The sequence below is a fragment of the Trichechus manatus genome, unplaced genomic scaffold (genome assembly GCF_000243295.1).
Source record: "Trichechus manatus latirostris isolate Lorelei unplaced genomic scaffold, TriManLat1.0 scaffold00017, whole genome shotgun sequence".
In the NCBI taxonomy this organism is placed as follows: domain Eukaryota; kingdom Metazoa; phylum Chordata; class Mammalia; order Sirenia; family Trichechidae; genus Trichechus; species Trichechus manatus.
This window is the reverse complement of record NW_004443953.1, coordinates 13,829,448-13,851,505: the sequence shown is the minus strand read 5'-3', so window position 1 is coordinate 13,851,505 and position 22,058 is coordinate 13,829,448. Positions and strand designations below refer to the sequence as shown.

The 22,058-nt window shown below is 36.0% G+C and overlaps 1 protein-coding gene across 2 annotated transcripts in view; it reads right to left on the bottom strand.

The window, feature by feature from the left end:
- Positions 1 to 2,219: 2,219 nt before the first annotated feature.
- Positions 2,220 to 22,058, bottom strand: part of LIN28B (lin-28 homolog B) — a 143,061-nt gene continuing 123,222 nt past the window's right edge. For both annotated transcript variants that reach the window (XM_004372425.1, XM_012554427.1), the window contains exon 4: positions 2,220 to 2,655. In XM_004372425.1, the coding sequence (XP_004372482.1) occupies positions 2,286 to 2,655 (370 nt within the window). In that variant the 3' untranslated portion in view covers positions 2,220 to 2,285. The remainder of the gene's footprint in view (positions 2,656 to 22,058) is intronic.

Here is a 22,058-nt window from a genome sequence, read left to right as displayed (position 1 = left end):
GCAAAGTTCTTTGTCCTGAGTATGTTATGTAATAGTGACAGTATTTTTATATAAAAAATAAAGCCTAACTTTTAACCATTACATACGCTTGGTATGTGCTCTTAGTAGTTCAGTCTGGTAAGATACTTAAAATGATTTCCAGTTGCACCCATAAGGTCTACAGTTCTCAAGTGTTTGTTTTACAGTGATTTCAGCTCTGAACTTTTTATATGTAAACAGGAAATATCCAATTCTCAAGTCCATAATTTCCTATTTCTCTAAGGTCAAGAAACTTTGGTTTGAATTTTCAAAGTGACTTACTGTTTTGCATTTTTACTGTTAACCTGCTTATTATACCTGCTAAAAATTAAGCAATGCCACTTTGATTTGTCTACATAATTTAAATAAGCTTATGATCCTCACATAAGGCAAGGAAGTACTTCTCTACAGCTATATCACATTCAATATCGTCAAAGTTAAGCTTTGCATTACAGCACGTTGATATTTCAGTATATACCATGGAGATTCCCACAAACACTGCCGTGGAATTCAGGCTGAGTTGTAGTGGGTTGGCAGCCCAGCCTGAGGCATCTTCTCCTTTGCGTGTCTTGCAGAAGCAGCAGCAGCAGCGACTATCTAAGTCTTCCATGGCCGGACAAATGGGGAAGAGCGCAGAAACTGTTCAGCAGAGTAGGTCTCATCTGAGTCATGCCATTTTCCTTTTTTGATTATCTGAGCTTACACCAACAGGCTCATACAAAACTACATTTATTGCCAATGTTAAGCATTATAATTAATTGGTACCTTCTTGGCGATATTTCAGAAACTTACTTATAAAATCTAGAACAAGAATGACACCAAAATCACTTATATTTCCTGATCGAAACTAAAGGGACCAATACTGTGATTGGTCCCTAGCCAGTTTATTAATATAACTGGGGACTGACCTGAGAAGATTATCCATCCCCAGCACTGAATGTTCATCCTGAATCCACCATACAGATTACTTCAGCAGAAGTAATGAAGGTTAACTTCTAAAGGATCAATTTTATTATATAAAATACTTCTAGTTCTCTGGAGCGAGAGATAGTGGTACCTCTGCCCCAGGCTTCATCACTCCAGTTGTCTGCTACCCAACACTGCACCTTTTAATATCATTCACAGGTCATACATATTGGGCAATTATGAGCATCCACTTAATTCTTATTCTCAACCCCAGTATTTTATTCATTACTGTGCTGTTTTTGTTTTAGAAACAAGTTAAGATAACTCGCTGGGGGGAATAATAACAGCCGCCAAAAATATACACCAAACGACTGGGGTTTTCCTCCAATGCCTTCAGTAGTAAACAAGGAGGGTCCCCTGCACTAAGTGATGGTTAGAACGATTGACTTCATCAAGGGAAGCAGCTACTGCCACCATCCCTTAAAAACTTTGTAACACGTAATTAGCTGGTAACAAAATACCACTTAAAACAATCCAGTCACGACATTTATACATACCCTCCCTTTCATTCTCTTAATAGGTGTCTAATTTAAAATCAAAACATATTAATTTAAAACATTGAGATATTGGCACAGAAATTACACATTCATTGTCTTTTCTGGAGTTATGTGTTCCAGAAGCAATAAAGCTATGGCAGGCAGAGGCATATGGAATTAAGGTACTGCCTTCAAACAGAAAAAAAAAAAAAGCCACTCTATAGCTATTAAAAAAAAGAGGCAATCCCAAACTCGGGAGAACTGGACATCTTAAAAACCTTTAGTATCATATGATTGGCAGCTCTGAGATCTGAAGTATCCTTTGGTTTACACAAAAGGTAAGTCATGTTTTTATTTTTATGTCAGATAAACAAAGTGGTATTACAAGAAAAACTCCAGGGGATATTTTCAAAACCATCTCGAATGCTTCACATGGGTTTTCAATTCTTGGAGATGTCCAATTATGTGAGGGAGGGTGTGTGCTTACATCTATATACACACATATATAAAGACAAACCCTCTTTATATATATGTCTATATTCCTCATATATAAAATCCTCAGACATACACACACAGACTCAGGCTCTCTCCCTCTCATACACAGGCATATAGATATACATAATACCTCATTTTCTGAATAACATAAAACATGACACCCTGCTCAAAGGTAATTTGCTTAGAGTGATTTGTCTGTTTAAAAAAATTCACAGTTCCTCAACAGTAGTTAAAATTCCAGGTCAGATGCTGTGTGTGAAATACTGTTCCCCTGTACTTGCATGAGGTAGACTTCCCAACTGGGTAAAGAAAATGATACATTAAGAAGTGTTAAGTCTTTTTCCTTTTTTGAACTGAAGGCCCCTTTTTGCTTTGTTCTTCTGGAGCTGCAGATGACTTCGTGGAGGAAGCTTCTGGAGGTGACCTGCCCGACCGTTCTGAGACCTCTGACCTGGCCTCCTGAGGAAACGGTGGTGATGTGCAGCTGTGCCCTCCTCCCACCTCTCTAGGGAGAGTCGAAGTGCATGGCTGTGATTCTGCTTCCTGTCTTCCCTGAGAACTGATGGGCGGCTGTGCAACAGTTTTATGTGGGCAGTTTGCCACCATGTGCGTGATGCTCTGACAGTAATGGCACTTCTTTGGCTGAGGAGGTAGACTACATTCCTTAGCATGATGATCAAGGCCACCACAGTTGTAGCATCTGCAAACAAGAATAATAAAAACATCTTAGATGTAAGTGGCATTTACCTTAAAATACACCCTCCAATTGAGAAATATACTAAAATACGCAAACTGTCAGTGAGACCAGCTTTATTTTCAATGCACCTTCTTAATAAGTATGTGTACATAAATAAGTATATATACTTAATAAGTTTATAATATACACCAGCCGCTTAAAAAATCATCATAATTGAAATGCTTCAGCAAAGTTATAAAACTAGTTATATGAGACACAAGAGCCACTGAAAAACAAGAGCACTGAAACATGTAAGAATAGTTTATCACTTCCATATAAAAGCGGCTCTTTATTTAGGTTTGATGGACTGTGAGGTTATTGTAAAAGGACAGTTCAGCCCACTAGAGGGCAGCCAATAGTCAACAAAAGATAACCAGGTAGCTTTACAAAGAAGACAACTGAAAAATACAGCTGTTGACGCGATACATAATAGCAATTCATTCAGCAACTGGGAAAATTATAGACCAGATTAAGCTTTATGAGTTTAACATTTCTTTGCATGATGATTATTTTGATTGTGGAAACCACCTGAACTGGAAGAATTTTTTTTTTCCTTTGTACAAATGTTAAGTGGTGCAGTGAAATATGATATACAAGAAAGTCAGATGTCTATGGTGAATGCTATCTGGCAAATTACCAAGTAATTCTAGAGCAATACAGTAAGTGGCTGAATCAGAACACTGCTATAAAAGAAAGCTTCCACTTTAGATCAGATTACGAAAAGTTGATGCCAATGTAGTGAAGGGCAAAATTTACTTTTTTCTCTTTCTGAAAGCATATTATTTTTCCTCTAGGGCGAATTCTTCTAAATCGAAATAAACATAACCCATCCTTAATTAATATTTGAATATGCATGGGAGTATGGCTTTGTAATAGATGTTCATGTTTGAAAATTCAAGTTAGCTTCTAAAAGCTGAGCAAGGAAATCATTTGGAAAACATATTTATTAATTTCAACCAGATTTTCTTTTTTTAAAATTTATACTAAAACAACAAAAACATCATAAAGTGAAGAAAGTAAGAAAAAATATAGGTTTTCATCCACTTGTTGGGTATACAATTTGCTTATTAGTTTATCTCTAAATAAAATGCTTTAAGAGCTTTCTATTTCAAATTTATTTTCCAAATGCATTATGACTCCATAGTGCTCATTATGTGGCGCAAATAATAATAGGTCACAACATTTTTAAAATGATAGTAAAATATGTGATAACAGAGCATTATTAGGACTATAATAACAAAAATAACTAATTACATTTGTATGTGAGAGAGAATAACAAGCTTACTACCTTATACTACCTTATATTTCAAAGACAAAGTAATAAACTATGACTAAACTAGTAAGAAGGATATGTAAGTTACTCAGTATTTGCACATTTTTATCTTCTGGGATAAGTTACAAATGGTGATTTTTTTTTTAATTGGCAAAAACTAGACTAACTACTGGCTTATTTTCCAGTTACCAATAACTACTGATCCGATTTTAGAATAATGGATTCATAAGATAGGCTTTTATTCTTTATGATAATTAGCAAGCATTTATCTCAGGAAATACTGGATCATACTTTCAAAAATTAAGGGGAAACATCAAGAAATCACATGTTCTAGTTAAATTATTTATTGTACAATTACATACCTTAATATAACAAACTAATGAAATATTACAATACAGATTCAATGTTGTTTCGGCCATGTTTTTAATCCAAAATTCAAGAACAATAAAAATTACTAACTGAGGCTTGAATTTTAGCTCTCTGAGACAGCACTCGCAAAAACGGCAACTTTGAAAAATATAACCACATTACTTACAATAATGTTTTCCCCACCTAGTTCTCTTCTATAATGGATAAGTGAATTCTTAAATAAAATTTGCCCATCTATAAAATATCTTCTTTTGAATTAAACTCACTTCCTTGAGGATAACATCCACTCAGGAGCTCATTTTCGAAGAGAGAGAAAATAGGCTGAAGGCTTCGGTAATAGAGTAGGCTCTCCCACGGACACATCAATTTTATCAGTCACTGTGGTATGCACTGTGTTTATCCAATTCAGGGGACCATTTTGCCCACTCATTGACCAAAGGCCTGATGTGAGGATTTCACTCTCGTAAAGGGGCTCTTTGATCATACTCTGTATCGTCATTCACCATTATGTTTGGATTATAAAAGTTATTTTTAAGAGTACGATATAATTTTGGTTTCCTTGTATTTTGAACTGCATAGTTAATTCACCCCTCTAGCTCTTCAGATATGTGCTATCATTAGGCAAGACTGCCTTCCACACTGAAAAGATCTGCAGTCAGTATATGTATATATGCTTGGCCTTAAAAGGGGAGGGATGGTATTTTTTTATTCTCTTCTTCTATTTAATCATTCAGTGTCAATCACTCTTACTAAGAGTGCAGATCACACCCCATTATGAAATGCTTTTCCTCCCCCAGGGATTGACACCAAAATGGAAATGTTCAACTATCTTTCAGCTCAGAAATGCTACCACACCACACACCCCATACAAGCTATCCATGGTAGTAGTCCCCTTTGTTCACTAGTCCCACTTCTCCCAACCAGTTTGCTTTTGTCAGTGAGAAGAAATTTTACATGATCATGTATGCATAAAACGGCATGTGTGCCCATGTATTAGCTGTGTTTAAGAAATATAAGGACATAGCTCCACAAGCAAAAGACTCTACAGAGAAAATTATAACCATACTTTATTATGTATCCCCATAGCCAATATAAAAAGTTAAATTATCCATGTTAATTATCTTACAAAATACTGAACCAATGGTACAAGGACTGCTTTCTCACATAGTAAACATAAAGGTAAAATAAATCAAAATGTTCAGATCAATCTTACACATTATCAAGTTCTTTATAAAATTACTTTAAAAAATACTTGAATTCTAAAACACTAGCACATTTCTACAAATATTACTTCTTATTTAAGAAGCTTTTTAAGACAGAACATAAATAACAATCAAAAATTTTTAAAGGACCAGCTATCAAAATGAGTTTGAAATTTTAAATGAAAGGAGAATGCTAACAGATAGACTACAAACACTTCAATGCCCATATAAATAAAAACATATCCTTTAGGCTTTTACAATTATTTAATTACATTGGGAAATATGTAATTATATGAGTTTTTTTAAAAATCAGGTCCATTTATATTAGTTAATAAGTTAATGTTCAAAACCTATCCAGCTTTTTAGGATTGCATTCAAAAATGAAAAGTCTGATTCAGAAATCAGAATTTAGATTTTTCTATAACCTAAAATTCTCATTTCTTGATCCAAACCACTGAATAAGTAAATTATATTTTCCAGTGATACCAGCGATAATGGTTAAGACTCAAATTATTTCAACAATAAGGAAAATATGTTGATTTGTAACATTATTTGACCAATAATTCAAAGTATATGAAAAGAAGAGGAGAAAAGCTGCCCCTCACTTAGGTTATCTATTGCCAAAGAGGAGATGGAAGGTGAAAGAGATTAGGGAAGATGAGGTAAGGCAAACAAGGCTGATTTTCAGCAGGAAACACCCAGAGTTACACCCACTGTTTACAGTCTGTTTAAGTTTATAATTGTTAAAAAATGATGCTTGTTCAATGTGAGATTAGGTGTTGTAAGAGTTTGTAAATCTTAATCATGACGAATTGTCTGTTAGACTTTAAGCAAGGAAACACTGAATAATGAAACCTGAATAAAAGAAAATACTGATAAGATGACCAAAATTATTTTTAGTCATGGATCATTTTCCAAATACACTGATTTGGGTTGTTCCCAACTCAGACTATTTTATGTCATGGCCTAATCTTTGACCCCACACTTGTCATAAAAGTAAGGACGGTAATCATCTGATATCATCACCTTATTACCTTCTCTAGTAACAGATGTAAAATGAAGCAGTTGTCTAAATGTAAATAGATTGTTTTTAAAAGCAACTGTCACCTAAAAAATTTCAGAAAACTACTTGGTAATCCAACAGGAATGTAGGAGGAGGAGGAAGTTCTTAAAATATTGCCTAATTTAGTAGCTGACAATGATTTTCTTGGGCTGAGGATTCAGTAATTTAAATATCATAATTAATTAAAATATCATATTGCCTAGGCCTAAACCTATAATAAGGAGCCCTAGTAGCACAATGGTTAAGTATTTGGCCACTAATGGAAAGGCTGGCAGTTCAAACCCACCAGACGCTCCATGACAGAAAAGACCTGTCGATTTGCTTCTGTAAAAATTACAGCTTAGGAAATCCTGTGGGGCAGTTCTACTCCATCCCAAATGGTCGCAGTGTGTTGGAATTGTCTTGATGGCACACAACAACAACAAATCCATAGTATGCCTTGTGTACTGAATTTAAGGCTTAGTCTGTGAAATCAGGAAATGCTCTCAGAGAATTAGAAGAGTGAATGTGGGCCATGCAGCAACCCCATTTTCAACTGTGGATTCACAGGGCCTATTAACATGTGACAATGTTAATGTCCTATTGAGACTATTCTGTAGATTTTTTTATGTTTTAATTATGGTGAAAATATACACAATAAAATATGCCAATTCAACAATGTCTATATGTATAATTCAGACATTTGTTACATTCTTCATGCTGTGCATTCTCCCTAGCCTTTTCCAAATTAACACCACCATTAACATTAACTCATTGGCCCCTAAGCAAAAACTACCTCTTCCCCTCTCCTTCCCACCCCTGCTGACCATTAATAGTTTTTGGTTTCTATACATTTACTTATTTCATATAAGTGAGATCATGTAGTACTTGTCCTTTTGCAACTGACTTATTTCACTCAGCATGTTTTCAAGGTTCATCCACATTATGGCATGTATCAGGACTTCATTTTTCTTTATGACTGAGTAAAATTCCATTGTATGGATAGATCACATTTGGTTTATCCATTCATCTGTTGATGGACATTTCAGTTGTTTCCACATATTAGCTATTGTGATCTGTAGAATTTTTTTTCCTTTTTATTGTGCTTTAGGTGAAAGTTTACAGCTCAAGTTAATTTTTCATAGAAAAATTTATACACATATTGTTTTGTGATCTGCAGATTTTTGAAAGTCAGAACTGATGGCTACATGAATTATCTTTTGAAATAAGCTCTCTTAATTCCTGTACATAATAAATTATATATTATTAAATCTTTAAAATAGATAGTATTCCAGTGGCCATACCTATCATTCATTGTTGGTAAAGCCAAACCCAACACTGTAAACAATACTTTGCCTCTACTCAACATTCCAGTTTAAACCGACTTAAATTTGCCTTCTACAAAGTAGAAGAAAGGAAGAGCAGTTGAGAAAGGAAAGAAGCTGGATTACTAAAACCTGGTCTTATGTTTATGTATCAAATACATTTTGACATACATTGAGTTGTAATAAAAGGCAGAGGAACTTGGCCAAAAGGGAAGAGAATGGCCAGAAGTGGTTCCCCTTGGTATGCCAAGTCAGAATTTGAGCTCAGCTGAGGACCAACAGATTAGAACACAGATGTTAATTTTTAAATGATACTCTACTGGTTTAAATGAAAGAATTAATCTATTGTATGATTCCCCCCCCTTGATCCCAAAAGTGATTAAAGATCATGGAAATTAGGAAATTACCACAGATAGCCAGATTTGCCTGTCTACAAATGTAACTGAAAAAAAAACAATGTAACTGAGGGTACTTTTTGAGTATTTGACAGTGTAAATTACTAAGAATTTATACAAAAACTAAAACATTCATATTCGGAGACTGATGGGGCACTAAGTATAAGGATACAGTGATCTGTATGCTTCTTAAGAGGAAGGACAGGTTGAAAGAACAGTAAGTAAAGCAATATACAGGGAAGAATAGGGTGGGAAAGGAGTGCAAGCTTATAGGCAGGGAGAAGAGATGAACATCGGAAGAGTACATAAACATCCCTGGAAAAGAAGGATGAGAGAGAGGATCAACGGGAGGCCCGAAGGGCCAAAAAAAGTCATAGGTTGGAAAGAATCTCAGGAACTAAATTGGAGGAAAGATAACTGGCTCTTTGGAGAGATTATTTAGTATTTTTAACCTAGATACAGGAGCCCTGGTGGCACAGTGGTTAAGCACTCAGCTGCTAACCAAAAATATCTGCAGTTGGAACCCAGCAGCTGTTCCATGGGAAAAAGATGTGGCAGTCGGCTTCAGTAAAGATTTACTGCTTTGGAAATTCTATGGGGCAGTTCTATGCTGTCCTACAGGGTCGCTATGAGTCAGAATCAATTCGATGGTAATGGGTTTTAGGGGGTGAACCTAGATACAGGCCAACTAAAACCCAGAAATGATACTAATGGCATTTCTCAACTCTAAAATTTTCAAATTTGGTATCCCTGAACACCGACTGCTATCTAGTTCAATTGTGTGTCAATCAACGTAACATGTGGCAGTGCTGGTTCCCAGTCTGGTGGTGGCGAGGAGGTGGGTGGACACAAATGCTATCGGAGAAGCCAAGAGAGTTGGAGAAAAGGAAAGGATACGGAGTGCAGCTTTTGATGGGAGCAATCTGCCCAACCTATACCTTTTGACAGTAAGGGAGAGCTTCTGAAAGCAACTTTCCGGAAGAAAGCCCCATTTTGTTCTAATAGCTTCCAAACAACCTAAATTTACACCTGGATACTAACAGTAAAGTTAGAAAACTGTGATGGATCACAGAGCTGGAAGGCCCTTTACAGTGCACAAGTTTTCTACCCTCCATCAAAGCAAACTATACTTTATGTGAATCTGTTTCTTCTATTTCATTCTTCTTATATCCAAAGACTGTAAACCAATTCTACGACAAAACATTTTAATAAAGTTAATTTTTATACATTCTTCCTAAGTATGGTGGTAAAATATTGATTTTTCAAACATACTGGTTAGTGGTTATTTATGTTCTTTTTAAAGGTTTCCTATAGAACAAACACATATTTAATACCAGAAAAGTTTTTATCTATATTTTTTGAAATATAGAAACAGAAACTAATATTCCCTTCATTACTATAGTTCATACTCAAAATAAAATAATCTATACATAAGGCTAAACATAATGTTAATAGAATTAAATTATAATAATAAAAATAATAAAAATAAAAGGTTCCATTTATTGAGAGTTTACTATGTTCCAGACACTGTGCTAAAGGTTTTAAATGTGTTATACAATATAATTCTCCCCTAAATCCTACGAAGTGGGTACTACAGTATCTACATAAGAAAATTAAGACTCAGGAAGTTTATGTAGGAGATTTTAATTAAAAACAATAAATTTCACTTGCATCTTATTATATAAAAATGTGTTATACCCTACTGATGTGTTATATGTAGTCTAACAAAATTGAAGGATCCTGAATTTAAAACACATACACACACAATATTTGAAGTAGATTTTTTCTTACGATTTGGTTTGCTGTTCTGTCACTATGCTGGGAGGAGGTCAGCTTCTCTTCAAGCTATTCAATCTATAAATTGGGATGTTGGGACAGGTCTAGTCAAAACTTTTCAAAGCCAAGGCCAAGTTTTATTTCTACCCCTCCTGTACTTCATATGAAAATTCTTGTCTAACAAAATTTATGTATTAATGAAATTTTTTCCCATTCTCTTAATCATATGTTTAAAACTATAAATTAGAACTTCTGGTCGATATATGCTATCATCAGTGTTATCAAACTGACTCAATAGCATTCCAGTCAAAAATAAAGAAGCCTGACATTTTAGTTAGCCCATGAAGTTATACTGTGATGTGAATAGTTTTATTTAGGCCTTGAAATATTGCAATCAGATTCCACTGGTTGGAGCAATTCTACAGTGTATTTTAAAATATTAATACACATACTCTCTGATCCAGCAACTCTAACTCCAGGAATTTGCCCTAGAGAAATATTCACTAATATACCAGCATATTCACTAGAACACTGTCCACTGGGTAAAAGTTGGAAAAACAAAATGGCAGTAATAATACTAACAATAATAATAAACACTTATCATCAAACCCAGGTAGTCTGGATAGAGTCCATGCTTTTACCACTAATATATAAATATGTTAAAATGAAAAATAAAGCCCATATATGTACTGACATTGAATGATCTCCAAGGCAAATTGTTATGGGAAAAAAATCACAATTACTCCATTTATGTTTCAAAAACAGTACACATACCGTATTTTTTGCAAATAACACACTCACGTAAATAACATGCCCACACATACAATGCACCTAGGAAAATAATGTGCGAAGGGGTTGCGTGATTGGCAAAAACCAGTATAACGCAAGCGTTATTTGTGTAAAAATACAGGAATTATAAGTGCATGTATGTGCCTTTAAATTCATGGAAAAACCACTGGAAGGATAAACAATAAATTAACAGTGGTTACATTCAGGGAGGAGAATAGAGTAAGTATGTGAATGGGGCTTTCAGTTTTACCCCATAAATTTTTGTAGCTTCTTTTTTAAATAACAAACTATTTATATACTTTTTCGGTAATTAGAAAAGCGATACAGCAATTATAAAGTTTCCACTTGCATTCTGTAACATGACTTCACTATTACTGTTAGTCATACCAGCAGTTCTAGAATAATCTTCGAAGTTTTTTAAAAATACCAAGACCTGGTCCTACCACAGACAAATTAGAATCTTTGAGGGTAGAGCAGCCATAGACATCAGTATTTTTTTTAAAGTTTCCCAGGAGATAGTAGTATGTAGCTACTTGAGAGCCACAGCTGTATACAAACTCAAGTTTAGCAAAGGAACATTCTATAATATCAACAATAACTAATGTAGTTCAAAGTAGAATCAATATCCTAAAATGCTGTTTTCAACATGTCACTGATGCCTCAACATGTTATAATCAAGAAAAGAAAGAGGGAGGGGCGGGAAGGTGGAAGGTGAAAGAAAGGAAAGGAAGAAAGAAAGTCCACGTGTATCTTATTTCCTTACTTGGAACTAAAAATGACTTCACTTCCTATCTGTGATAGCAGAGAAGCCCACAACCTTTCATCATCACCGATCCCTGCTTATTTTGGAAGAAAAATATTGCAAACAACTACTGAGTTTAGTCTCAGCGGTTTCTCTGTTTTGAGACCATTGTTCAATTTTTAGTTCATCAATCAAGGATGGGTTCAATGTGTAGGCACCTGTGTCATCAAAATGGGTGATGATTTACAGCTCTTGAATCAATGGCTACTTTCCCTTAACTTCACCATCATTACCAATTAACATTTATTGATTTCCCATAATAACTCTTTTAATTCTCTATCTTCTGTTGCCTACATCTAAAATAAGTTTGAAGTATATAAACTTGTTTAAAATGGATATACTGCTGCAAACATTTCTCCTAATGGTTAAATTCTGTTGGCTTTTAAATAGAAAATTACTTTCGTACGGATATAAATATAATAATAAGATCTCTCCTTTTTATAAACGCTATTAGCCTTTGAATTAAAAAATATAATATTTAAATTACATTGTACCTAAAAATGTATTAACTATTACTCATTAACTACTCTCCATATTATTAAATAAAAAGCAAAATTTAGTCTGTATAATAGCCATTCAGTTCTTTCCGGTGCGTAATAAACAGTAGCTGTTTGGACGGCCTCTGTATTGCCTAGTTCTAGTCATGTAAGCAACAATCAGTCTGCTGTGGCATGGAACCAATGCGAATTCAAAACTATAAAACTGCTGGCAGTGGAAATAAATACCCTGTGTTCTTCAAATCTCAATTTTCAGACCAACTAAACTGATAGGGAGTTCGTACTGAGTTCAAAGGATCTTTTTAGTTTACAACTACTAATCTCTTTCATCATCTGGTTCTATGTTGAGAAATTATTTAGCTATCTTGTCTGTTAGGGGATTCAACTGCTTATAATACCTAGTCAATAATTTTCATAAAATTCAAATGAAAAAAACAAAAAACAAGTACTTAAGAATATGCATCACGTGCACAATTTTGCACTAGACGTCAATAAAATGTATGAGAGTGGTTAGATAGTTGGATAGTAAGTTTTATATATTTGCATATTTTATCTCATTTGATGTCACCTCCTGATTGCTTTTTGGGTTGTCTATCAATTGTTTGTAGCTTTTGGACACTCTCTGCTTAACGGCATACTCTATCTTTTAACACCAGCTAAAAATGCACCAACACATCTTGAAAACTAGCTAAAGTACAGTAATAGCTCTTTCCACAACCTTTCATCATCTTATAAAAACAGCAAGAGAAGATGGAAAATGAGGAGGGCTGGTGAGTAATGAAGGGCGATGCAAGTTTTCAAGAGAAGTAGGGATAGAACATGCTGCAGCCTTAGAAGAGGACAGGAAAAGGGAGAGAAATCATCAGAGGCATGAGGGCAAAGGGAGCCTTTTTCATGTAAGGGCACTTCAGTCAGGTATAGTTATAAGCCAGGCATTTCTGTATTTCACTACATTATGTTTACAAGTACCCGGTAGATTTTATAGCACTTCCATGAACAATAATCATGTGGTGAGGTTTCTACTTTGTATCGTAACTTGAGAAGGAACATAATAATGAATTCTGGGTCATACGTTAAATCTTTATTTGAAATAGAAATGTTATCTTTTAGGTGACACACAACATCGTAGGCAGGTAATCTGTTCTGGCTAATGGAAGAGTTGAAAAAACAAAGAGAAAGGTGTATTCAAACACAGACAATATAATCTTTCCCAATTTCCTGGGAGTGAGTAAAAGAAGTTTGTTATGAAATAGGACCCAACTGCATATGCAGTCGGCACTCTGGCAGTGCTGCCTGCAGAACCCAAGATAACGAAGGAGGAGTGTCCAAGTCAGGGACATCACACATACACATAAGTAAACAAAAGCCATACGCATTTCTGTAGTAGCAGTACTGCTGTAACTATCCAAACTGAAGGGGGTTAATTCATCCTTTTTCAAACCAAGAACAGTTTACTACTATGTATGGTCACACTGTGCTCTAGGTATAGCATTTTTTAGAATGTTAGTGCATCAAGTATAAAGGAAAGACCTTCAACATTTAACTTATCTTGAAATGGTTAAAATTAGGTGTTTGCTTAGATAGAAGAGTCAGATTACAATACGCAGTGTGAAAATGTTTGCCATTTATCTATTACAGGAGCCTTGCTGAAAATTTAAACCCTGCAGGGCTACTTGCTTTCCTGCAGACCATTTCAAATTCACCAGTGTCAGAGGTGTGACATTTGCTGTAAATAAGCATCAGCTAGGCCTGAAGAAACACAATTCTACCACTGCTTTTGTGTCAACTTTGAGAAATTTTTTTTTTTTCTTGCTCATCACATGACTTCTTTTATGCTTTGGTTCTGTAAACCAGCACTTCTTGTATGGTTGATATTACTTCACAAGTCATTCTAAAGTCCTCTTTTTTTTCCTTGTGTACGCTGATTTTTTTTAACTAGTAAACATCTAACCAGAAGCAGAAGAAATTTAAAAGAGAAATTTTTCTCATGATTATTCGTAAGTGAAGTAATATTTTGCTATGTAGAGAAGTGGATGTAAACATCAAAGCAATATATGAAAGAATACAAGTACCACAATAAGAAATACTTTAGGTACAAAAAATACCTTAGGTATACAAAACTTAAGGACTACAAGATAAAAAAGTGAGTGCCTCATATTTCTCACATATGCCTCTCCATTAAAACAAAAAAGGAAGAGACAGCATGAGAAATTTCAAAGGAAAGAAAAGAAGAAAAAGTATAGAGGTCAAGAATCAATTTCAGTGGCATGACTGATGAACTGAACGGAAGAAACTCAGATAACAGTTCCAGGTTGATAGTGGTTGTTTGCAAGCTGGAGGTAAAAGAGGGCTAGATTAAAAGATGCTATCATGGTTTTAGCCAAGTAAATATTTGCTAGGTTATTCAACGCTCAGAAGTTACCATGACTGAGTTACCTTAGATGCAGGTAATAATGTTGTATTTGAGTTTCTACGGGGATAGAGTGTTAAGACATGCTCTTATTGCTGTATTACTGAATTAATACTGAGTTATTATTAACACTGAATTAGTAAGAACGTTCCATTTTGACAAATGTTTATGTGTGTAGCATAAAAAATATTCATACAGGATCAGTCATCTTAGAGCCTGTTGCTTGGTGTGAGTATGTCCTAATGATTAATTCACGTTCAAGAAATAAAAAAAGATTGTGCCAAACCATCTTCTATCTCTATAGATACTTGGACTCAGAAGGAGTTAAAGCTATTTTGCTGAAACCACCAAGGAAAAGCTTCTAATGATTGATAAGTTGGATCTCCTGTTCCAGTACCAGCTACTGCTGAGGAAAATGATGAAGCACAGATGAGAACTAAATGACCTCTGTCCACTTCCCTCTCTAGCCCAACTGGTCTTCCTGTGACTGACAACAGATTCCCCTTTCCCAAGAATCAGCCGTTCTTAAATTGTTCACCATGTAGGGAGGCAGGTGAAAATTGAATGAGGAAAATTGCTACTATGTTCAGATAACCTCTTTAAACTATGATATTATCTCCTCTCTGTGTAGGTCTGAGCTTGAAAATTAGAGCTTAAGGTAAAGTCATGTAAGGTATTCTTGGCCTCATGGCTACTTCTTTTTTCTCCTTACTGGTAGAGGCTACCCTTCATGTTATCTAGCTTTCTATGTGACTACAGATTGATGGTCCAGCTTCGAAGCCATCCCTGATGATCTTTTCTGTGATCACTGAGAAATCTTGTCTTTCTATTTGAACGTGTAAAAGCTGTGACCCTGTGAACACATGGCCACTGATATAAAAGGAGAGAGCTATCAAGCTAACGATGGAGGTAAAACTGAAGTAAGTATGAGAATAGGTAAGTCCCTGGATGAAGCTAGAATTGTTTACACATGTTCCAATACTCTTAGTAAGTGATAATCAATGGGGCTAGACTCTAAAAATCAACAAATATATTTGTGCATATTCCATATGCCAAAAATGGCTTTGTTGTGGAGATAATTCCTTAAGTGTTTGAACGATGGGTTTCCATCTCTGATCATCCTCTGGATTTGACTGGTATAAATTTACATGAAGAATTTTGCTCAACCTCTTTGTGGGACAAAAGAAACAAAGCTACTAAATTAATTTTTCTGTTTTTCTAACAAAAAAATCTTGAAAAATATCTTGGCCAGTACAGGTAAAAGCAGGTAAACTTGTTTGGAGAATGCTTGACATTTTTACTTAGAAAATGTATGTATTTCAGAAAACTAATAAACATTTTAAAATATGATAGCTGCAAATGGCAAAGTGCTATTTAACACACTGAATGTGGAGTTCTCTTTACGTTTGATTTTTGTAATTCGATTAAATTCAATATATGTGTAGGGAAAAATTTGTGTTTCTATGGAAAATTGTGTTTTCTAGATCTGGAGCACACACTCTAGGTTATCTCATTCTAATTTTATTGGAGCTATTTTACAACTCTTGAAGTTGCCAATAACTGATAGCAATGCAAAGTCATCTTTGTCTGTAGAAAGGGAAATTCTGTTTTGTCAGGTAGAGGCTAGATTGACTTCTCTTCCCCACTGTGCAGAAGCTAATTTTGCCTCCATTTGAACATTTATCTCAATAGTCATGATCTACAAATGTGTCTGTTCTTCGGATTCTCCTTTGAACCAGTTATAACGTTTGCCCTATTCCCTCATTTAATTGAGTTAAATAAAATCTCTAAGGCTTGATTACTTTCTATCTCTCTTGACAGTCATGATTTACTTTTCTGGAAAATTCTCCTTCAACTTACAGTAAATATGCACCATAAAATCCACTGCATGAGATGCAAAAATCATTCTGACATAATCCTTGCTCCTTAAGTACACTGAATCTAGAAAGGAGATAAGATAAATGCACAACTAACTCCCACCCTCAGGATTCATTAAACTCCATCTTAGTTATTGTGCTTCTTTTTAATGATATTATTTTTCAAATGTGTTAAAATATTTTTGCTCTTTCATAATCCTGGGAAGTATTTCCAACTATACTAAAAAATAAGAAAATAATGAGAAAACTGAAGATTGATGAACACAGTTTAGAATTTAGAATTTCTTGCCTCTGTCCATAGTAACTTTCAGGAATAATATTATTTATTTATTTCTTATGTAGGTTTGGGTGGAGGAGCAGTTAGGAATGTAAGAAGGGATAGTCAGAGAAGTAGTAGGAAGGCAAAGAAAGAAGTGTTTCTCTAATGAAAAAAGAAAATACAGTTTTGCCAAATGTCTCCTGTGGGGCAAAATAACCCTCAGCTAGGAACTTGAGATATGATAAATAAGACAGTCTGGTATTGGTATTAGAATGAACTCTCTCTCACAGTTAAAATGAGTAACAATGCTCAGGGCAGTGGCAACTCCTAGCTCCTGAGGAAAGCAAACACAACTTACTCTAAATAAAAGCTTTCTCAATTTAAATCTGGATTACAGTAAAATATGTATGAGCTCATAATCAAAGATCCTGAAATACTACGAAATAAACCACAATGAGTGAGGTCAACAAAGACAACAAACTTCAGATTTAGACCTCCAAGGACTTTACATACTGAAACTGTCAGAAAAAGAATATAAAATAGGTAATTTTTTTTCAAGAAATAAAAGGTAGAATAACAAAAAGGAATAAGCAATAAGAGACTAGTAAAAATTACTAGCACATTTGAAAATATCAAATTAAATAGACTACTAGATATAAAAAAAGATGTAACTGTTGAAACTGAAACTCCGTGGAATTATTAAAAAGCAGCTTAGATATAGCTAAATACAGGACTAGTAAACTGGAAAATAAATTTGAAGAAATTACACAGAACACAGCACAGAGAGATAGGTGATTAAAAATATTAAAGAGAGGTTAAGAAATATGGAAAATAGAGTGAAAATATCTAACATACCTCACATATACACATATGTATTTATGTACATAATGTGTCTATATGTAAGAATAGACAGAATGAAGGAAAGCAATATTTAAAGAGATAATGGCTGAGAATTTTCCAAAATGGACAAAGACATGAACATATAGATACAAGGTGTAGTACATACAACATGCAGGATAAATAAAAAGAAATCCACACCTATGTATAACGTAGTGAAACTGCAGAAACCTAAGACAAAAGGAAGATCTCACAAACAGGTAGAAAAGACAAACCATATACAAAGAAACTACAATTAGACATCTTAACTGCACCAGTGGAAACAAGGATTCAGTGTAATAATAATATCTTTTAAATGCTGAGAGAGAAAATACCTGTTAACTAGAAATATATATCTAGTGAAGCTAGCTTTTAAGAACAAGAGTAAAATAAAGACAAGTTCAAATAAAAAACGACAGTTTACTACAAACTATAGATATTCCTACAGACAATTTTAAAAAATGTATATCAAGAAAAAGGGAATTAATCCGAGAAAGAAGGTCCGAGATCGAAAAAAGAAATGAATATAGAAACTGTTAAGCACATTGGTAGTAATGACTGATGATAATTTACGAGGTTAAAAAACAAAAGACTGACGGAACGATAAAGAACTATTATTTTGTGAAATATCTCACAACATGGATGAATCTGGAGGGCATTATGATGAGTGAAATTAGTCAGTAGCAAAAGGACAAATATTGTACGAGACCACAATTATAAAAACTCAAGAAAAGGTTTAAACACAGAAGAAAACATTCTTTGATGGCTACAAGGCTGGGGAGGGAGGGAGAGGGGGAATTCACTAACTAGATCGTAGACAAGAATTATCTTCGGTGATTGTGCTGACAACTAGACCAAAGCAAAAGCTAAGACGTTTCCTGAACACAACCAAATGTTTTGACAGACACAGAAGCTGGGGCTGGGGCCTGGGGACCATGGTTTTGGGAGACATCTACGTGAACTGGCATAAGACAAGAGTTTATTAAGAAAATGTTCAGCATCCCACTTTGGAGAGTGGTGCCTGGGGTCTTAAAAGCTTGCGAGCGGCCATCTATGATACATCAATTGGTCCCAACCAACTTGGAGCAAAGAAAAATGAAGAAGACCAAAGACACAAGGAAAATATTAGCCCAAGAGACGAAAGGGCCACATAAACCAGAGACTCCATCAGTCTGAGACCAGAAGAACTAGATAGTGCCTGGCTACCACCAATGACTGCCCTGACAGGGAACACAACAGAGAGTCCCTGACAGAGCAGGAGAAAAGTGCAGAGCAGAACTCAAATTCAAGTAAAAAGACCAGACTTAGTGGTCTGACTGAGACTAGAGGAACCCCCGAAGCCATGGCCCCCGGATGCTCTGATAACACAGAACTAAAACCATTCCCAAAGCCCACTCTTTAGACAAACATTACACTGGACTGTAAAACATAAAATAATACTTGTGAAGCGTGTGCTTCTTAGTTCAATTGGGTACACAAGACCAAATGGGCGGCTCCTGTCCGGAGGCAGGATGACAGGCAGGAAGGCACACGATATGGCTGAATGGGCACAAGAAACCTAGGGTGGAAAGGGGGAGTGTGCTGTCTATTATAGGGATCACAACTAATGTCACATAACAATATGTGTATAAATTCTTTTATGAGAAATTAACCTGAGCTGTAAACTTTCAACTAAAACACAAATTAAAAAAAAAAGACTGAAACAGCCTGTAAGTTGGGAGGCAGTTCCTAGGATTTAAAGTACACTAAGATCTCCTATATCACTGTTTGATGGGAGGAGTTAAGAGCAAAAGTGATAGACAAATATTTAACAACTGCTACACCATGTGTACCAGCCAATCAGAATGATTGGTAAAATAAACAGATGGCTTTAACTCGTTGCTGTCAAGTCAATTCCGACTCACAGTGACCCTATAGGAGAGAGCAGAACTGCCCAATATGGTTTCCAAGGAGTGGCTGGTGGATCGAATGCCGACCTGTTGGTTAGCAGCCTGAGGTCTTTACCACTGCACCACCAGGGCTCCAATCAGAATGATGGGTGAAATAAACAGATGGCTTTACCAGTGTGCAATAGCTGAGTATCAGCCTTGGGTAAGTTGATATCTAATTTCAAGGGAACTACTCAAAGACTAGAATTAGGTTGTATAACCTCTGCACTATGAGAGGGAAATCAATGAATGAAATTAATCAATAAAAAAAGAAGAAAGGAGAACAACAACAAAATAAAAAAAAAAAAACAGAAAAATCTAGGGCAAATAGATGGCACATAGTTGAAGTATATCAACAATGACAGGAGGTATGTATAGACTAAATGTTGTTGCTGATAGGTGCCACTGAGTGGATTTTTTGACTCATAACAACCCCATGTGACAGAGCAGAACTGCCCCATAGAGTTTTCTTGGCTGTAATCTTTATGGAAGCTGAACACCATGTCCTTCTCCCACAGATCTGCTGGGTGGGTTAAAACAGCCAACCTTTTAGTTAGCAGCTGCGTACTTAACTGCTGCGCCATCAGGGCTCCTTGTGTACACTAAACATACCAGTTTCAATACAGATTGTCAGATCAGATTTAAAAGAATACAAATATCAGCAATATGTTCTTTATTTGAGGTGTATAAAACATAAGGATATGAAAAGATTGAAAGGAAAGACATGGTAAACCTACATCAGGCAAATATTAATCAAAAGAGAGCTGGTGTTAATAATGAAAATAGGATGTGGGGCCAAAATAGCAGAGTAGTCAGACGCTTCCTGCGAACCCTCTTACAACAAAGACCCGAAAAAAAAAAAACAACTGAATCAATTACATATAGCAGTCTGGGAGTCCTGAACATCAAAGGCAGAGTTGAGGAACCGGACTGAGTGGCAGGGAGAGATGGTTTGGAAGCAGTGAGGAGTTGCCACATCTGACCCGGCGAGAGCCTGAGCCCTTCAGGCCTGATCAGCTTTGGGGTGAGGGGTGAAGCAGGCAACAAGCAGAGGTGCTCAGGAGGCACGTGTTCCACACCAGGAGAGACCGTGCACCAGAGAGTCTACACAGCCACCCAGAACCAGCGAGAAGCAGCCCTGGATCCGTGAAAGGTAAGTAATTGCGTATAGCCTATCGCGCAGATCAAAAACACCCCTCAGAGGGAAAAACCTCTCTCCCATTTACCTCCCCGCTCCCTGTTCTGCACTGGGTCCGGGACTGGCTTCAGCAATTGCAGAGTCCACTGGGCCAGAAGCAGGATCTGTCACACCTGGAGCCATTCTCCCTGCCTTGGAGAGTGAACAAATTAACAAACGGGAAAAACTAAACTGCCAGCTCCCCTAAGCCAGGAACCCAGGGTAGGCACAGCTCCTTTGCCTAGACACAGGCATAAGGGATCCACGGACTTTGAGTGACTTTCCCCCTGCACAGACTTGTGTGGACCCATCTCAACAGCATAGGCCGTCATTACTGCAGTACAACACAGTACATACCAGAAGTCTAACTTCAACTGTTTCAGCTGTGACGTGGCAGGTTCTTAACATCTGACACTGCTCTGCCCATTAAGCAGGGTCTTCACCTACCCACATCAGAGGCCTGAGGACTGGTGGCTCCAGCCACGCCACCTAGCCACCTGCGATACGGGCCCATGAATAAGAGGTACCCCCCGGTCCTTACAACCAACAGCATTAGGTGCTCATAGTCCAGCTGCAAAACCCACCCACCTATGTACTCTAGGGAACAGGGACACACCTTCTTCTATCAAGAGGAATAAGCTACAAGTGATTGGAGTACCAGAACAGCGGGGAGTAACAGAAAATAGAGAGAGAATTGTTAAAGATTTCATGGCAGAAAACTTCCCTGATATCATGAAAGATGACAAGATATCTATCCAAGATGCTCATCAAACGCCACATAAGGTAGATGTCAAAAGAAAGTCACCAAGACATATTATAATCAAACTTGCCAAAACCAAAGATAAAGAGAGAATTTTAAGGGTGGCTAGGGATATACAAAAAGCCATCTACAAAGGAGAGTCAATAAGAATAAGCTCAGACTACTCAGCAGAAACAATACAGGTAAGAAGGCAATGGGATGACATATATAAAGCCTTGAAGGAAACAAATTGCAGCCAAGAATTATATGTCCAACAAAACTGTCTCTCAAATATGATGGCAAAATTATGGCATTTCCAGATAAACAGAAGTTTAGGGAATTTGCAAAAACCAAACCAAAATTACAGGAAATACTAAAGGGAGTCCTCTGGTTAGAAAATCAGTAACATCAGATAACAACCCAAGACTAGAACACAGGACAGAGCAACCAGATATCAACCTAGATAGGGAAGTCACAAAAGGAAATCAAAGCTAAAACACTGGAAATAGGGAAACAGATGTCAATATGTAAAAGATGACAACATAAAAACAAAAAGAGGGGCTTAAAAAATGCAGACAGATTTTTCACATGGAGAGGAAGTCAAGGCAATAAAAATAAATAAAAGACTGGT